General features: G+C 34.9%; 1 protein-coding gene across 8 annotated transcripts in view; it reads right to left on the reverse strand.

Annotated features, from left to right (window-relative positions):
* Window positions 1-17,428, reverse strand: part of LOC149779169 (protein unc-80 homolog) — a 225,941-nt gene that overhangs the window by 199,517 nt on the left and 8,996 nt on the right. For all 8 annotated transcript variants that reach the window (XR_016415580.1, XM_089939731.1, XM_089939730.1 and 5 more), the window contains exons 2-5: window positions 15,776-15,824; window positions 7,368-7,463; window positions 1,659-3,808; window positions 521-762 (exon numbers count right to left, since the gene is read on the reverse strand). Coding sequence is in view for 7 of the 8 variants with exons in the window: in XM_089939731.1 (XP_089795857.1) it covers window positions 521-762; window positions 1,659-3,808; window positions 7,368-7,463; window positions 15,776-15,824 (2,537 nt within the window). In the remaining variant the exon portion in view is untranslated. The remainder of the gene's footprint in view (window positions 1-520; window positions 763-1,658; window positions 3,809-7,367; window positions 7,464-15,775; window positions 15,825-17,428) is intronic.

Consider the following 17,428-nt stretch of genomic DNA (forward strand, 5'->3'; position numbering starts at 1 on the left):
TAGGATTGTCTAGAACTGTATAAAGGCAAGATTATAGTGACATGAAGATTGTTTAGATCTGTCTATAGGCACTTGAAGACTGTCCCTTTAAAGCAGTTATGCAGTTTTCTTTGGTAACTGCTACAAGTTATGGGTAACTTTATAAAGATGCTCAGCCTACTGTCCATTCTTTGATGGTCATATCACCACTTCTGTGATTGCTGCACATTTGTAACACTCAATGTTTATCTGTAATCTTCATACATCCATCTGTCAGCATGTCATCAGACAAATATCAAGCTGACATATTTTCTGTGTGATGTGACTAGACTGTAGATGCATATTCCAGTTGCCAGTATACTAAAGTTTTCTTGATGACTGCTTGAAGGTTTTCATGATATTTTTAACATTTCATTTTAAGAATCCTAAGCTTTCACATAATCTAATGCAGACTCATCCTGACAAGTTTAACAATATGAGACTTACCCTAAAATACTGAACTATAAATGTTTTATATATAAAATGGCTATGATCAACATACCATGTGAGGAGGGCTGGGTTGTACTTGGCTCTGAGCAGAATCCAATCAAAGCATGAAGAAAATCTACTGTTTCCTGGATCGTCCTGGATCTGATGGAATCCTTCATGTAGCAACGGAACATCGGGGGATTCATTCTCTGTAGCCGTTGGAGACATTCATGACCTTTCAACCTCAGCAGGTCACCATGGTTGCCTCGAACTCCATCCCCACAGCCATGGGGACAACCAAGGATCTTGTAGATACTTGATAAAACAATGCAATGTAATATACATTTTATAAAAAAAAGCCTGTATCATATGAGCAGCAAAATAAATGTCATTCTTGAATCTGTCTTCCCTTGCTAAATGACATTTACAGTAAAAGGTTCATGAATAAAAGTCACTTGTAATGCAAACCATAAAGTTTTCATAAATATGTTTATCACATGTTTTAATCAAAATTACAAAGAAAGTCAAAATCTGGAAATATCAGTCCTGTATTTCAGGATCTGTGCATATTAATGGTGGTTTACTACTACAAAGCAAGTTTTACTGGCAATATATCTGCAACAGTATGGCCTCATATAATAGCAAAATTCTTTAAACATAAGACTGTTTATCATCAGTTTTCAAAAATGTATTGAAATATAACAGAAAATATTTTATGTGGCACTACATTACACAGAGACCCTTGATTTCACAAAAGTCTCAAAGTATTTGACAGTGTACAGTGGATATTATAGCATTTAACATTTGATGAGTCAGCAAATATATTAGTCATCTGTTGGAATGGCACAACAGTTCATGAAACTGAAATGTTCAAAATGACTGTACCCACTATACTATGAGCTTAGGACACTGTTCACAACCAGTTCCTAGACTTGAATTTAATATGTGCATGTTATCCATCAGAACTTCAAATGAAATAGCCCAAGTCAGAATGAGCAATTTTATCACGTCTGAAATCAGTAAGAACATGACTACAAGAATATTGCTGATTTATACCTATTCTAAAATGTAAATCAATGAATAAATCAAATAAGCGCTTTTCACACCCATAGCATATTTGCAAAAAGTTGAAAACGGGCAGAAATCTTTAGAAGTCATGAAAAAACTAAATTGAAACTACATGCTCTAAAATATTTAATAAATGTAAATACCTGATTAAACTGTCCATAGCTAGGCTGAATGCAGTGACCTCTTTCCCTCCATCGGTCTCCTCCTCCACTTCTTTAGCCCCAGCAATTTTCTTGTCACCTCCATGTTCCTTTGCAGTATCTGACTTCTTCTCAACGATACCAATATCCATGAGGCAGTTAAGAATATTAAGCAGTACCTCACAAAAGTTACAGTTTCGTTCATTCACAGCAATAAAATGCACAGCCTGAAGGACGACTTTGTAATTTAAATGTCCATTTTTCTGTATGTAATGAACTGCACCTGCCACCTCGTTAGCCTCCTCCTCATGGTAATAGTTGATATTTGAGTCTGTCAAGCTGCGCGGTATCACTGAACTTCCCTGGCTAACAACACTTTCATCCATGTCAGATCCATCAGATTTTGAAGGGAAATTATATACAGAAGAAGCCCACAATGAAGAACGAGGACTTTCTTGTGTGATTGTGATGATTGGTTTGTTTACATCATCTCGTCTTGAACCAAATCCAACAGATGATGATGATTCCCCAAACTGCGATGAGTTGCTTGACTCCCGACTACTATGCTGGCTAACAGTATCTATCGATTCCCGATCCGAATGTGCCAAGCTGTACAGATATGAGGAGGTATGTTCCTCAGCTTCATCTGCCCACGTCAAACTTCCTTTACCAAGTTTTTCTCTCTCTGCATTCAGGCTATGTGTCCCAAGTGTGGGGCTATCTAAATATTTTTCATGTCCATGATCAAAGTTCCAGTTGACAGGCATTCCTGAACCTTCTTGGGCATTTTTTGAACTAGAAAGGTTGTTTGATTGAGACTTGAACAATTCTGACTCCCTCTCATGAGGAGTGATGTAATGCTCTTTCTTTTTCAAAACTGCCCTTGTGCTATATGGATACTGTCGCAGTTCAACCATGCAGACCTTCTTGAAAGGTGGTTCTTTTCGCAGCTCTGGAACAAAGGACTTTGTCCTTGGTGAGGATGGATTCGACTGCATTTCTGAGTCACTAGGTATTGTAGACAGCTGTGGACTTACAGAGGCATGCTTGGCACTTGAAGCCCCACCCACAAAGGCATGTTTGTCCATGCTTCTGAGGACAGCTGAGGATGGTATGCTGTTACTTCTCAGAAGCTGCAGATCTTGGAAGGGGAGAGATTTGCTCCGCCCACGCTCAGCATAATCTTGACGGATAAATTCATCACAAATTTCGAGAAGTCTCTGGTGAATATATTTCAAAGTCCATTGAATACCATCCTCAGACCAATGTAAGCAAAAAAGGCATCTGAGTACAGCGACATCAAAAAATGTTGCACACAGTACATCTGGTTCTGCAGGTCCATGCACTCCACTTGTAATGGCGGATACAAGCCTTTGTTGTACATATTCCTTATCAATGGAGGATCCAAGCTTCTGAAGAACAGCAAACTTTGATTCAGGAGAAATCATCACAAAACTATCTTTCCGTCCGCAGCGACAAAAATTTGGAGCTTCTGATGACTTCACAGAGAGAATGTTATTGCAGTTCTCACACATAATATCAATAGTGCACGAGTGATGTGATGATGTGGAAAAGGCACATATGTCACTCATTCGTGCAAGTGGTGCAAGTTCAACACCATCACCTTCAACAATCTGGTCATAAACACTACATCGTCGGCTGGGGTCTTCAAAAGATCCTTGAAATAACAGGTTTTCTCGTGATGATCCTTTGCCAATATAAATATTTGCTGCATTTGTGTTGACTTTCATTAAGTTTCTCTGAGCTCTGAGTACATTTCGCTGGGGTTTCACTGGTGTTGAGAAACAAGGAATATCTGGTTGCTGATAATCCCACATTGGCTGCCAGATTCGTAACCCATTTTCAAGTTTTAGGTTTTGAAAATCCGAGGCTTGAAATGATTCTACAAGTGGGGCAAATAAATAAAGAAAAAGTTGAATAGTATCAAGAGCGTGAAGCTGAACAGATGGCTTGGACTTTGAACCTTCTGGGACTGTATCCAGATCCTCACATTCTGAGGCGGCATCAAGAATTATCCAATGAAGGGTGTACAGGAGTTTTGTCTCACTCTTTCCAAAGGGGGAATCAGGGTTATACTGCTTTCTGTTAGCCAACATAGCTGCACATGCATGCATCACATGTGGAAAAGCAACCTGCAAATATATAAAATTCATTAACCCCTGAATGTAACAATTTAACATGCAAATTATTATATCACTAAGTTTAATGTTTCTTTCAAGTCCATAATTAACACTATTCTCAAGATTTCTTAAGGATTTTAATACTGAAGGTCCTTTGGACCAAAGCCGAGTTCTGTAGGATGGGCTGAGGGTGGGACAATTGTAATAAACATACATTCTCGCAAATATGATAAAAAGCCAGTGTAATGTTTGATTCTTAATTTTTCCTCTAAGTTTAATGATGTCCCTTTTCTCAAGTTCATAGTCACTTGTAATGGAATTTTCCTGATTGTTGTTCATGTTTTCAACAGCTTTCTGAATTGTGCTTAAATGTATTTGTCAGATCAGTTCATGAGTTCACATACCATGTCATCAAACCTTTAGCTTGGTTGTATTCTGACCATGAAAAATAGCCCTCTTATTAAAGAAACACCCAAACTATTTGACTGCTGGCTTATATTCTGAATTGTTTGATTCAATGTACAATTAATTCTGACATTTATTTTAGACAAGCTAAGATTAAAGCATCAAGTTGCTTTTGTACCATTTTCAAGTGTTTCTGTCATCTGATGAAACTCAAGCTTGACTGGTATTTAATGCTATAAAGACATCAAGTAGAAAATTTTATTCTCTATAAGATGAATATGATTAAGTCTACAGTTATATATGTGGCTGCCAAAAGCATTTAACATATCAAGATAAAGAACACACTAAATACCATACAAAATCCCTTTGACGTATTATAGCAGATTTGCATTAAAATGGACACAATGGATTTTGGGGACATTAATTCTTATCTTGCATCAGAGTCCAGGATATCTTTATCAGGGAAACACAGTAACAGGAAGTTAGTTTTAAACACAAAGGAGCAAGGTATCATGTTTCCCAAAACTGATTGTTTAGGACGGTAAATGTGACACAGAAACAATGTATCAAAATGCATATGTCTAGATAATTACATTAAAAAGAATTTGATCTAATGTACTGTACTACCTCAGACAAAGATTAAATCTCAGTATAAAGATTATGATAAAGGAACCATAAATATTTTCTAAATTTTATGTCAGTAATATGCCACATTTATTTAAGTCAAGAAAAATCAATGTCACTAGATTATTACAATTTATAGTACCCTCTATACTTGCTTATAAGTCAAACCAACTGCAAACTACACAAAACTCAGCATTCTGTATTTAAACCAGTAAACAACAGTTACCAATGATTAAAGTACTCATTTTTTTACTTACTACATTTTAGCCCTAAGCTAAACTTGTTTGCTATTATCCACTCACCTTTTTGGAGGGTTCAGATATGCAAACTTGTTATTTTTGCATTTTATTACAGGCTTGTTATCTATCACAGTAAACTGTACTCTAGCTTTAATTTCTTGATCATGCTATCTGTTTACTTCATAAAAAGAGTCTGCTTTTTATTTCTCTACTTGACAATAAAAGTATACCATATTAACTGAGTCTTTACATGCTGTCACCTTTTTAGTTTAATACTTTACATATATTTTATACTCCTTTTTTATTAAACTGAAAGGTCCATGTTTTGTGTAAAACCTAACTGACATGATATTTTTATGACTGATTAATGACAAGAATGCAATTTCTTTGATTTGCATTTGAGTTGTGGGGTACAGTAAGCAGTATACAGTAGGGATGAAAAATGGTGGATTATGTGCATTATTTGGAGTAACGCAGTAAAGTTGGGGAAAGTAGGCATGAAAGGTAGCTGATAAGGTGCATGCTTTTGAGTGATGTGGTAAAGAAGGGTAAAGTTTGGAGGGAAGGTGGTGACTTTGTTGCAAAGATCTACTCAACTAAAGTACAGAATAAATCTTATGTAAATTCTAAAATCTATTCTTTTGAAAAGAGATTTCTACTTGTTTACACAAAAAAACTTATTAAAAATACTTCAATCAAAATTCTGCATATTCCAAACAGTTACATAAATTTCATTTTAAAACTAATTACATAAATTCGTCCACAGCAAATCCTAAAATGACATCAATATTGCCTGAAAAATCTTTTTTGATAATCCCACACACTGATTTTCAATTACAGCAGCGACTGTTCAACCACTGCAAAGCATGGGATCCTTTATCCATTGTAAGGTGTGGGATCATTCATCCATTATAAGTTGTAGTATCCTTTGTCCCTTCCATGGTGTGGGATCCTTTGTCCCTTGCAAAGTGTGGGATTCTTTGTCCCTTCCATGGTGTGGGATCCTTTGTCCCTTGCAAAGTGTGGGATTCTTTATCCCTTCCATGGTGTGGGATCCTTTGTCCCTTGCAAAGTGTGGGATTCTTTGTCTACAAACATGACATTTTTAACACTGAGAAGAAACTATCCATTTAAAAAAATTATATTCCGATTGTCACTTGTTTGCAAGAATTCGATCAGATGATCATTTCAACACATTCAAGCAGATTCATGATCTTTGAGATCGTTGACAGAAGTGTCTTGATATTCTGATGTAATCAGTAACTGTTTCCCCAGAAATTTTCACCCACCTACTTTGACAACTAGAGAATATGAAAGAATACAATTGATCCTGACATACTCAAAAAGGGTAAGTGTATTCAGTATATGCAATTTTGGCAGAAGTGCCATATTCAACCAAACATGTGCAAATTACACTAATATGCATGCTATCTGGAGCTCTGATATTGGTTACATTCTCTGTTGTTATGATCATGACCTTAATGGCTATGGATTGAAAAACAGTGTCTATAATTTTCATATAAATGGCTCAAGTTTTACTACAATACATCCAGTTGTTCAAACCTTTAATCCATACAAACTGCAGATTTATATATTTTTTTACTATGTCTTTGATCCTGAGGCATAGATGTGGTTATGTATGTGACACATGATGCAGTTTTGATACATACTTAGCAGATTTGCATGGAAATATCATCAGTGATAAAAACGTTTTAATCCAGTCAGGCATACAAGTGACAACTACTTTTTCCTTTTAAATAACCTTGACCTTGAGACGCGGGGCATGGCTATTTACACAACATACTGTCTACACATGATATATGACTGGCTAAAATTTCATTTAAATCTCTTAAAACGTTTTACTTGTCAGTGTACAAGTTGCACAATTACACTTTCATTTCCATGACCTTGACCTTAAGTCAAGGAGCTTGGTTATGACACACAACACACCATCTAGTCATGATATCCACAAAGGCAAAATTTCATGCAAATCTCTCCAACCATAACAATATTATGGTCAAGACAAGCAAATGTTAATGGCTGGAGGGATGGGCAGACAACACTATGTTAATATATGCTTATCTTGATGGACAGATGGAAACCAATGCCATAACATAAAAGCCCCAATTTTGTATCTCCCACCAACAATTTATGAAGTAACCTTATGACTTTTAAAAAGTTTAATAAATTAAACTGGCACAATACTGTCCAATACAGGAAGCTGTAATGGTTCCCATTACCACCAAAGAGTGATCTCCATGCTTTGCATTCAGCTTTATCAGAGGGGACAAAAATGAATTTACCTGAATCACTTTCCATCGAGACACACTCTGGATTGCTTCACACAGACTAGGAGGCTGGCCATGTAGAATGTTCTGGACCACAACACGTTCAAATGACTATAAAAATAATAAACATTTTCAGCAAAGAAAACCTATTTGGGATTACAACTAAATCTATTTATTTAGAGAAAAAAAAAAAAACAACAAAAGTGTCCCTAAAAGGGACTGACAATCTACTAACAGAAAAGAGTTTTCTGGAATTCAAGGTAAGACAGTATTTTCTTTTTCTCTGCTGTGTATTGAAACCATTTGATTTTTGTATTATTTAGCAATAATAAGATTTTCAAATTAGGTGCAGTAGTGGCAACACTGTGATTTAAGCTCAGCATGATTTCCATTTAGGACCAGATATGCATAATAAAAAACCTTTAATAAAAGCCTAATGTTAATCAGAATTTCTATTAAAGAGGAGTGGCAATAACAAGTTTTTCAAGACAGCCATTGTGGTGATCACATGGAATGTCCATGCAGCACCATTCATTTTGGACAAAAAAGAGATCATAATAACTCTTCTGGTGAAAGCCCTATGTTGATACATGCATGGCTTTCCATTCAGATGTCAATGTAGTTATAACAAGATTTTCTAGATGGTTGCCATAATGGCCATACTGGATATCAGACTGGTATCATTTTCATTTCATCAACCAGACTTCATAAGAAGTCCTTTGACAAAAGCCTCTTTTTTAACTTACCAGCCATTAAGGAGAAGTAGAATTAACATGGTTTTCAAGATGGCCACTTTGATGACCATATTGGATGTCTGCGCAGCACCATTTTCAAATAGACCTAACTAGACAACATAATAAGTCTTCTACTGAAAACCCCATGTCAATACGACTTTCTGCCCAGGAGTAGTAGAAGCAAGATTTTCAAGATGGCTGATATACTGGCTGTCAGACTGATACAATTTTCATTTATGACCATCTACAAATGACATTAAAGCTTTCAGTGAAAAGCCCATGTTGATATGACCATCCATTCAAGAGGATTAGTGATTTTTAAGATGGCTATTCCATACTGTATGTCCAAGCAGCACCATTTTCTTTTAGGACCAACCAGACAATGATATGATGCGTATGTTTCAGGGCAATCCTTAAAGTAGGTTAGGTAGTGAACAACCCTGTGCTAATGGATGGACAGAAAACAGGTCATACCATACAAAGATTCTACGTGTACAATCAAACACAAGGAATAGAATAACATAATAATTTTTATCTCAAGTTTATTCATAATGAATGACATGATATTGTATACTGACATTATACAAAAAACCAAAGATATTCAACCGTTGATAGAAAATTTTCTTCTGTAGCTTTACCCATAAACTGAGGAAATGACACATGTTAAGTTTTGAGTGTATGACAATGTTTAAATGCACAGAATTTGTCTTCACTATATTCATGGCTGCACTCTATCAGTGGTTGCTGATGTCATCAATAAAGCAATTTCTTAATGGCCTGAGAAATGCCATAAAGATTTGATATTTTCGCATAGCATGTAAAGCAAACCATGGTTCTAGTAGCATGTAAGGCAAACCATGGTTTCTAGTACAATGTAGGCTAACCATGGTTCTAGTAGCAGGTAAGGCAAACCATGGTTCTAGTAGCATGCAAAGCAAATCATGGTCCTAGTAGCATGTAAAGCAAATCATGGTTCTAGTAGCATGCAAAGCAAATCATGGTTTTAGTAGCATGTAAAGCAAACCATGGTTCTAGTAGCATGTAAGGCAAACCATGGTTCTAGTAGCATGTAAAGCAAATCATGGTTCTAGTAGCATAAAAAAGCAAACCATGGTTCTAGTAGCATGTAAAGCAAACCATGGTTCTAGTAGCATGTAAAGCAAATCATGGTTCTAGTAGCATAAAAAAGCAAACCATGGTTCTAGTAGCATGTAAAGCAAACCATGGTTCTAGTAGCATGTAAAGCAAATCATGGTTCTAGTAGCATGTAAAGCAAACCATGGTTCTAGTAGCATGTAAGGCATGTAAGGCAAACCATGGTTCTAGTAGCATGTAAGGCAAACCATGGTTTCTAGTAGTAAGTAAGGCAAACCATGGTTCTAGTAGCATGTAAGGCAAAATTGGTTCTAGTAGCATGTAAGGCAAACCATGGTTCTAGGAACAAGTAAGGCAAACAATGGTTCTAGTAGCATGTAAAGAAAACCATGGTTCTAGTAACATGTAAGGCAAACCATGGTTCTAGTAGCATGTAAGGCAAATCATGGTTCTAGTAGCATGTAAGGCAAACCATGGTTCTATTAGCATGTAAGGCAAACCATGGTTCTAGTAGCAAGTAAGGCAAACCATAGTTCTAGTAGCATGTAAGGCAAACCATGGTTCTAGTAACATGTAAGGTAAACCATGGTTTCTAGTAGCAAGTAAGGCAAACCATGGTTCTAGTAACATGTAAGGCAAACCATGGTTCTATTAGCATGTAAGGCAAACCATGGTTCTAGTAACATGTAAGGTAAACCATGGTTTCTAGTAGCAAGTAAGGCAAACCATGGTTCTAGTAGCATGTAAGGCAAACCATGGTTCTAGTAACATGTAAGGTAAACCATGGTTTCTAGTAGCAAGTAAGGCAAACCATGGTTCTAGTAGCATGTAAGGCAAACCATGGTTCTAGTAACATGTAAGGCAAACCATGGTTCTAGTAGCATGTAAGGCAAACCATGGTTCTATTAGCATGTAAGGCAAACCATGGTTCTAGTAACATGTAAGGTAAACCATGGTTTCTAGTAGCAAGTAAGGCAAACCATGGTTCTAGTAGCATGTACGGCAAACCATGTACATTTGTTTTCAGCATCAGGCATTGAACAGAAATCTATCACACCTGCACACAGATATGACATGCTGAACAAAAGCTCATTCACACTATTGGTTCACTTTTTCTAAAATGCATCTTTCTTCATGATAAAATGAGTTACAATAAGCAATAATGAGAGCTGATTATTTAAAGACATGCATATTTTAAATGGGCAGCAATTACTGTCTACTGATAAAATTCGGAAATAAAATTTCTATAATGCTATTTATTCAGAAGTGAAGAAGTAAATTGATGTTTTGCAATGCTTTCATATTAAAACAAAATTTATGTAATTAATTGGGTTATTAACCTGCTAACTTTTTTCTTATTGTTATCACACCAATTCCTCGATAACTCATGAACCTGTTCAAAGTAGAAGTCACAAAAAAGTTGGACCCTATTTTTTTAACATTAAAAAAATTGGTAAATGAAACCTTTGATATTCACTCATAAAACATTGTTTAATACACAGAAATTTGAATGAACATCAAGAAATTCACAACTTTTAATTAAAAAATCGTATATTTTATTGAATTTTCTTTCCAAACAAAATTTTCAGTACATTGTAAATAACAAGGTTCAACAAAATTTCAATCAATGAAAATATCATTAGCGTCTTTTGGAGGCAATACTTTAATAAATAAATACCAATTAAAAAAAGTTTGTCAAATGAAATTTATTCTTTAGTTCTTTTAATTTGGTTTCAGTGTAATTATCATAAATGCAATATGATCTCTTGTGTTCAAACATGAAAAATGGCAATATAACATCACAACTGTCTGCAAGCATTTTGGTGAGAACCAAATTAAGTCCCATTTTTTAATCTCTGATTTGCAGAAGTACTTACGGTATTGTTATACTCATTTAAAAGCAGACTGCTTTGTATTATCATGCTAAAAAATGTATTTTGCATCAAATCAAATAAAGGTATGGATTAAAAAAAGTTTAAAGGCATTCAAATCCTACTTGCATAAGAGCTAGTGGTCATGTGTCAGGTCAACTCAATTCATTTGATCAATTGAACACTGTTATAAACATTTTTGTGTAGGTAATATAATTAAACTACCTTAAATTAGCCTATTCTTTTATAAATGTGCTCAAAGACAGCAAGGCAACCCAGGAAAATGAGTACACCACTCCCTCGATAACTCACACCCTGATAACTCACGAACCCGCTTATAACACGGGGTCAGGCGTGGATCCCATTTTTTAAACCTGAAAATACCTTTAAAAAATCATCCCTATTTATTGAACTTGAAAAAAAATCTCGATCAAAATTGGTAAAGGAAACGTTTTGACGTATAGCTCGTTTTATCGTTGAAAACGGTAGATATGACCTGGAAATTTTAACCAACAATATGAAATATCAAATTTAAAAATAGGTCATACAATTTTTTATATTTTCTTTCCAAATGATATTCCTAGTACACCACAAAGAACATTATGTAAGGAAATTTTGATCAATGAAAATGGCACTTATGCTGAGTGGAGGCAGTACCTTAATAAATAATACAATTTTTTTTTAATTATCAATTGAAATTTGTGTTTTAGTTTCTTTTAAGTGTAATCGTCATAAATGTAATGTGTCCTCTTGTAACTGAACATAAAATGCATCAATCTACTGTAACAGCTATGTCCACAAGCGTTTCTCTGAGAACCTAATTATGTTGTTGTTGTTGTTGCTGTTGTAGGGTTTAACGCCATTTTTCAGCAAACAACAGGCTAAACATGGCGGACAGTATTAATGGTGGAGGAAGAACCTGGGAAAACCCCGGAAAGAACCACCGACCCAAGAGAAGTTACCGGCAATCTTTCTCACATACCCACATTAGCCAAATCCGAGACTCGAACCCACGCAGACAGAGGTGAGATGGCAGTGATTCTTAACAGAGAGCACTTTAGACCACTCTGCCACTCGGGGACCCAGAACCTAATTAAGTGCCATGTTTTGATAGCTGACTTGCAGAAGTATTTGTTGTATTGTTGCACTGAATTAAAAGCTGGCTTCCTTCGTATTATCACATTAATTATGTCTTTTGAATCAAATGAAGGAGGTGGAATAAAAGAAAAGTTAAAAGGCATGAAAATCCTACAAACTTAATATGGCAGCCAAGCGAAATGAATACTTCTTAAAATAAAGAGCTTGATTTCACAGAAAAGGACCATTGTGGGCAAACAACTTTCAGAGAATTCTTGAACTGGCACTTAGAGATATCCTCAAGGATGATAAGAAATTTCATTATTACTTCCAATGAAATCACGACGTCAATATTGTACTATTTGAACAATACAAAAATTGAGTTGTGACGTAGACAATTGTCTCACAAAATAAATGTTGCATGTTTTTGAAAAAAAGGAATCTTGTTTGGTAGTGTATCAACAGTTAGTCTAGGTTGCTGCTCTGTGGACTTCCGATATAGCAGGATACTATTAAACACCACTAAGGGAACCAGACTCATCAGTAAAACAAAAAGCAGTCACATAATACACAGATTTTTCATGTACACATGATGGTTGTTAAAACCAGTTGAAACGATCTTTCACATGTTGGACATTTTTAAAATAAATGTTATTTACACAGAATAATGAATAACTTCATTAGAAAAAATGCATTATTAAAAATTATTATTGATGTGATTGTAAAATGAGGATTCAGTCATTAAACAGCCCAGTTCCATAATGCCACCCCCACCCCCATGGTCTTCTCGATGTTAAAGCGATTTTTTTCAATTCTTGGAGGTCCCTCTTTAACTCATGCCTTGCTTATAGTGTGCTCTATGTTTGTGGACCCCATTGTGCACAAGTTATCCAGGGAGAGGTGTACCTGGTTAATAAAAAGTTTTGTTTCACATTGTGGAGAAGTGAGTTCCTGAGTTTGTAGTTAATTTAAAATTCCTGAATTGGCACTCTGAGATTTCCTCAAGGATAAAAAGTTTCACTATTACTTGAAATGAAATCATGGCATCAGTATAACTGAACAATGACAAATCTTGTTTTGATATTTATGGTTGTTTCACGAAATAAATGTCTTTAGTTACTTTTTTAAAAAGGATCTTGTTTTCTTGTGAATTAACAACAGCAAAAAGCAATGGCTAGAACAATGACTTCATGGATATGTGATGGTTGTTTACACCTCTTGGAAAATATTAACAATTTTTCAGAGGTCGCATATCCTGAGAAACAAATAAAGGTTATTAACAAAAAAGAGGAAAGCTTAATTAAAAATTTCTCTTTATTAACGATTATTTCCAATGTGATTTTACACGAGTATTCAAACACTCAATAGTGAGGTTACCATAAGCACCATCAGTCCCCAATTTTACTTATGCCCTTCTTAATTTTTTTATGCTCCCTCAGTAACTTGCACCCTCAATCACAGTGCAGTCAGTTTTTAGAACCCATGTAGATAAATGTATTTCTAGTTTGGTTCTAAAGCCCAAGTTGGTCATAATTAACATAAACAAACTAAAAGCTTCAGAAATTCAACTGACTAAATGTTTGATGAGCTAGCATATTAAATGTTCAAAATACACAGGAAATAATCGGGTTTTACATTCTTTAAAGCCAAAACCTCTTTCACCTCCAGTTCATAGTAAATAAAGAAATTCTACCAGGGGTACCTGTTTAAAGCGTTTAAATATATGAAGCTACCTATTAAAGTTACGCAGCTTGTTTCTTTGATGCAGCCAGATATTCAAACTGTTTTATTAAACACGTTAATATTATTAATCCTTGATCGTTTCTGAGTGGATTATAAATATAGGTCATTCTATAGAATTGGGGGGGGTGCATCAAGCCTACATACACAGGTGGAGGGAGAGATGTAAAAAAGTATGCATGTGTATGGGGGAGGGAGGGGTCGAGCTTTGCCAGATTTCTGCATACCTACTAAATGGGTGGCCATAAAGTTCCACACAATGTAGCCTATGACCAGTATTACAGTATTGTATTGCTGCAATTATCCAATTGGGCATTACAATTTAATCTATCCACTACTACCTAAATACCAGCCATTCATCAAGTTTTATCAAGAAACTTGTTAAAGAACAAGAGTTATTTGCAAAACCCATTTCATTCTTTTAGCCAAAATGACCCTGTCCTTTCATATCTCAAGTGCAAACCCTCCAGAAATTCGTATCCAGATACACAGACTAGAACTAGTTATTATGCAAAGCACATTTTACTTGTTGTCACATGACACTGACCTCTGGCTTGTTTTTCTTACCCAATGAGTAAATCATCCACTAATTTTGGTAAAGGTATATTCTGTGCAAATACATTTTTTCTTTTCTCAGTCACAGTGACACTGATGTGTTAACTTTTAAATCCAAAAATGAATAGACTTTGTCATTGCTTCAAGTTTAAGCCAACCACAAAACCTGGTCCATGTCTGTGATATAAATGATGGAACAATGTTATTGTGTGGAAATCGTTTTTCTTATAACAGAATTACCTTGACCTTTAAACTTTCACCCCACAATCAATAGGGATCTTCTTGTGCAGAAATCATTTTTATTCTTTCAGTCATAGTGACCTGTATATTAAACCTTCTGACCACCATCCACAAAGTCTGGTAATTGTAGACAGTGAAAAACCTGAGTTATTGTGCAGAAACTGTTTTTCTTTCATTCACAGTGACCTTGACCTTTTCATCCCGAAACTAATGAGCTTCTTCCTTACCCAAAACACCAGGCATCCACAAAAGTTAGTAACTGTAGATGGCAATGAAACGACATTCTGGTGAAGAAAACATTTTTCTTCTTTTAATCACACAAACCATGACCTCTGATCTTTCCACCCCAAAATTATAGCACTTCTTCCTTACCCCAAATGCAAACCATTCACAAAGTCTAGAAAGTGTAGATGGTACAAAGCACAAGTTTCAGTACAGAAAATATTTTTCTTTTGTAGCCAGTTACCTTGATCTTCGACATTTTACCCCCAAATCCACAGGGTTCTTCTTTACCTGAGGTGCAAGCCTGCCACAAAGCTTCAAAATTGTTATGGGAAGTTAAATTATTTACTTTAATATCAATTTTGTACAGGTAAGATCTTGTGTAAGGTTGACCTAACTGTAACAACCCATGCAAAAAATGTACCTAAGCCATTACCAAGAGGTTTTGGTTAATTTCATGTTTTAAATGAGGAATGTGCTCTGACCTCCCACCTCAACTTAACATCTAAAACAAGGAGGGAAAAGTAAAAAGACAATAACCAGATCAACTATAATTAATGATTACTTTACTGGACTTGACCATAAATACATAAACCAAATGAGATTTTTACCAGGAAATTATTATTATTATTATTATTATTGTTATCATTATTATTATTATTTCTTCCTTCATTTAAAGAATATTCTGTACCAACAACCACATTGTTAACGTAATTTAAGAAGTCTTAAGGCCTTGCTCAAGTATAACAATTTACCATAGTGTTTTCTTTAATGTTTCTCTTCCAGTTTTGCATCATTGCAAACAATTATGAAGTATTTTTACTTACCACACAGAATGCATAAGAAAGTTATACTTACCACATAGAAGGTATCACAGAGTTATACTTACCACACAAGAGGCATCACAAAGTTGGCCAAGTTTTGGTCGAATAAAAGGACTGAAAAGTAAGAAAAAAATATTTATTCCCAAATCATGTACATATGCTAACTACCTGTGCAATGCATGGTGAAAGTCAAGGTTGATATTATTAACTAAAATTTACAAAATGCTGAATTGTAATTGCTGCAAGAACAATAAAAATATTTTGTCAAATATTTTTTTCCTCAGTGAGAATACTCATTGATCATCCTTCAAAGATTAATTAATAAATTACCTTTTGAAAATAAGCACGCTTGTCAAAATCGCAGTTTGCTGTCCTCATAACCAACCATGTAACATTAATTAATATTAACAAAGCTTAATCTAATCATACAAGCATGTGGCTTTCAGACCAACTACCATGGTCAGATGGTTACTGAGTGACATTTTGCTATCAGTGATTATCTACATGCTGCTATGAAACTAAATTTGCTAACTGCACTCATATATAATTAAATTTGTTTTATCAACTGCACTCTCTGAAGTTGAACAATGGTAGACATCCATTTTTTTGTTGGTATTTGGTGGTAATCCCACTGTTATAACACATCTAGATGCCAATCTTCCAACATATATAATGATCAGCATTGTCTTGATTGACTACAATTTACTTATCAAAAATATATTTGTTGACACATACAATAATGACTCAATGAGTAGACACCATTCCCATTTCTCATATCAAAATTATGTAAACCCCCCACCTCATGTAAGGTCAATAAGAAATGAAAACAAAGAACAACAACGGTTTGTGTTTTCAGAATAAACTCATACTGTTTAACATGTACTTAAAAATCTGACAACTCTATTAATTGTGAAGGCAAAAATTTTCCTGACAGAAATGAGTGTATGTAGGCTTAACACTTCCAAACTGAAATTTTCCCATAAAGAAACTGCAACATGGTTGGGTTAAGATTTTCCCTAAACCCCTCTGTGTGAAAATCCTCAATAAATAATTGCTGGACATAACTGTTAGAAATATCTGGAGGAAACCATGTCATTATTATTATTTTTTTAAAACTCTTGATCATGGCAAGAGTTCTTACTTGCAACACAGCAGCTTATATTGGCAAAGAAATGAGTCATGTCTGACTGTTCTGGAGTATAAAAAAAAAACAAAGGGACAACAAGAAACGGCTTTAAAATATACTGAAACAGCCATTGCATCTGATTTCAAAACTGTTTACCTAGAACAAATGCAATCGTAAATAATAATAAAAATATTCCAAACCTTCCACCTACTTTTATTTTCAAATAACCACCCTCTAAACAGTACAGCTGAATTGAATAGCTAAAAATTTGAATCCTGCAAATATTCAAACACTTAACTGGTATAAGAATAATCATATTTGTTTATCTAGCATGTTTGGTAACATGTTTTACAAGAAATAAACATGGTGAAATATTAACTATGCAACACTAAAACAGTTTACGAAGGGATGAAATAAATCAAATGAAATTCAAGCTTCCACTTGCATTTCTTCACAGTCATAATGCTCACAACATCTCCATTTCTGTTTACTGTTATCACTGCACTCTTGAAAAGATGTGGTAAGTATGAAATTGATAAAGATGGTATAAAACAGAGGTCATAACAAAAAAAGCATTTACATATCAAGCAAT

This window comes from Sinohyriopsis cumingii, chromosome 17 (assembly GCF_028554795.1).
Source record: "Sinohyriopsis cumingii isolate HCF-2022 chromosome 17, ASM2855479v2, whole genome shotgun sequence".
Classification (NCBI taxonomy): domain Eukaryota; kingdom Metazoa; phylum Mollusca; class Bivalvia; order Unionida; family Unionidae; genus Sinohyriopsis; species Sinohyriopsis cumingii.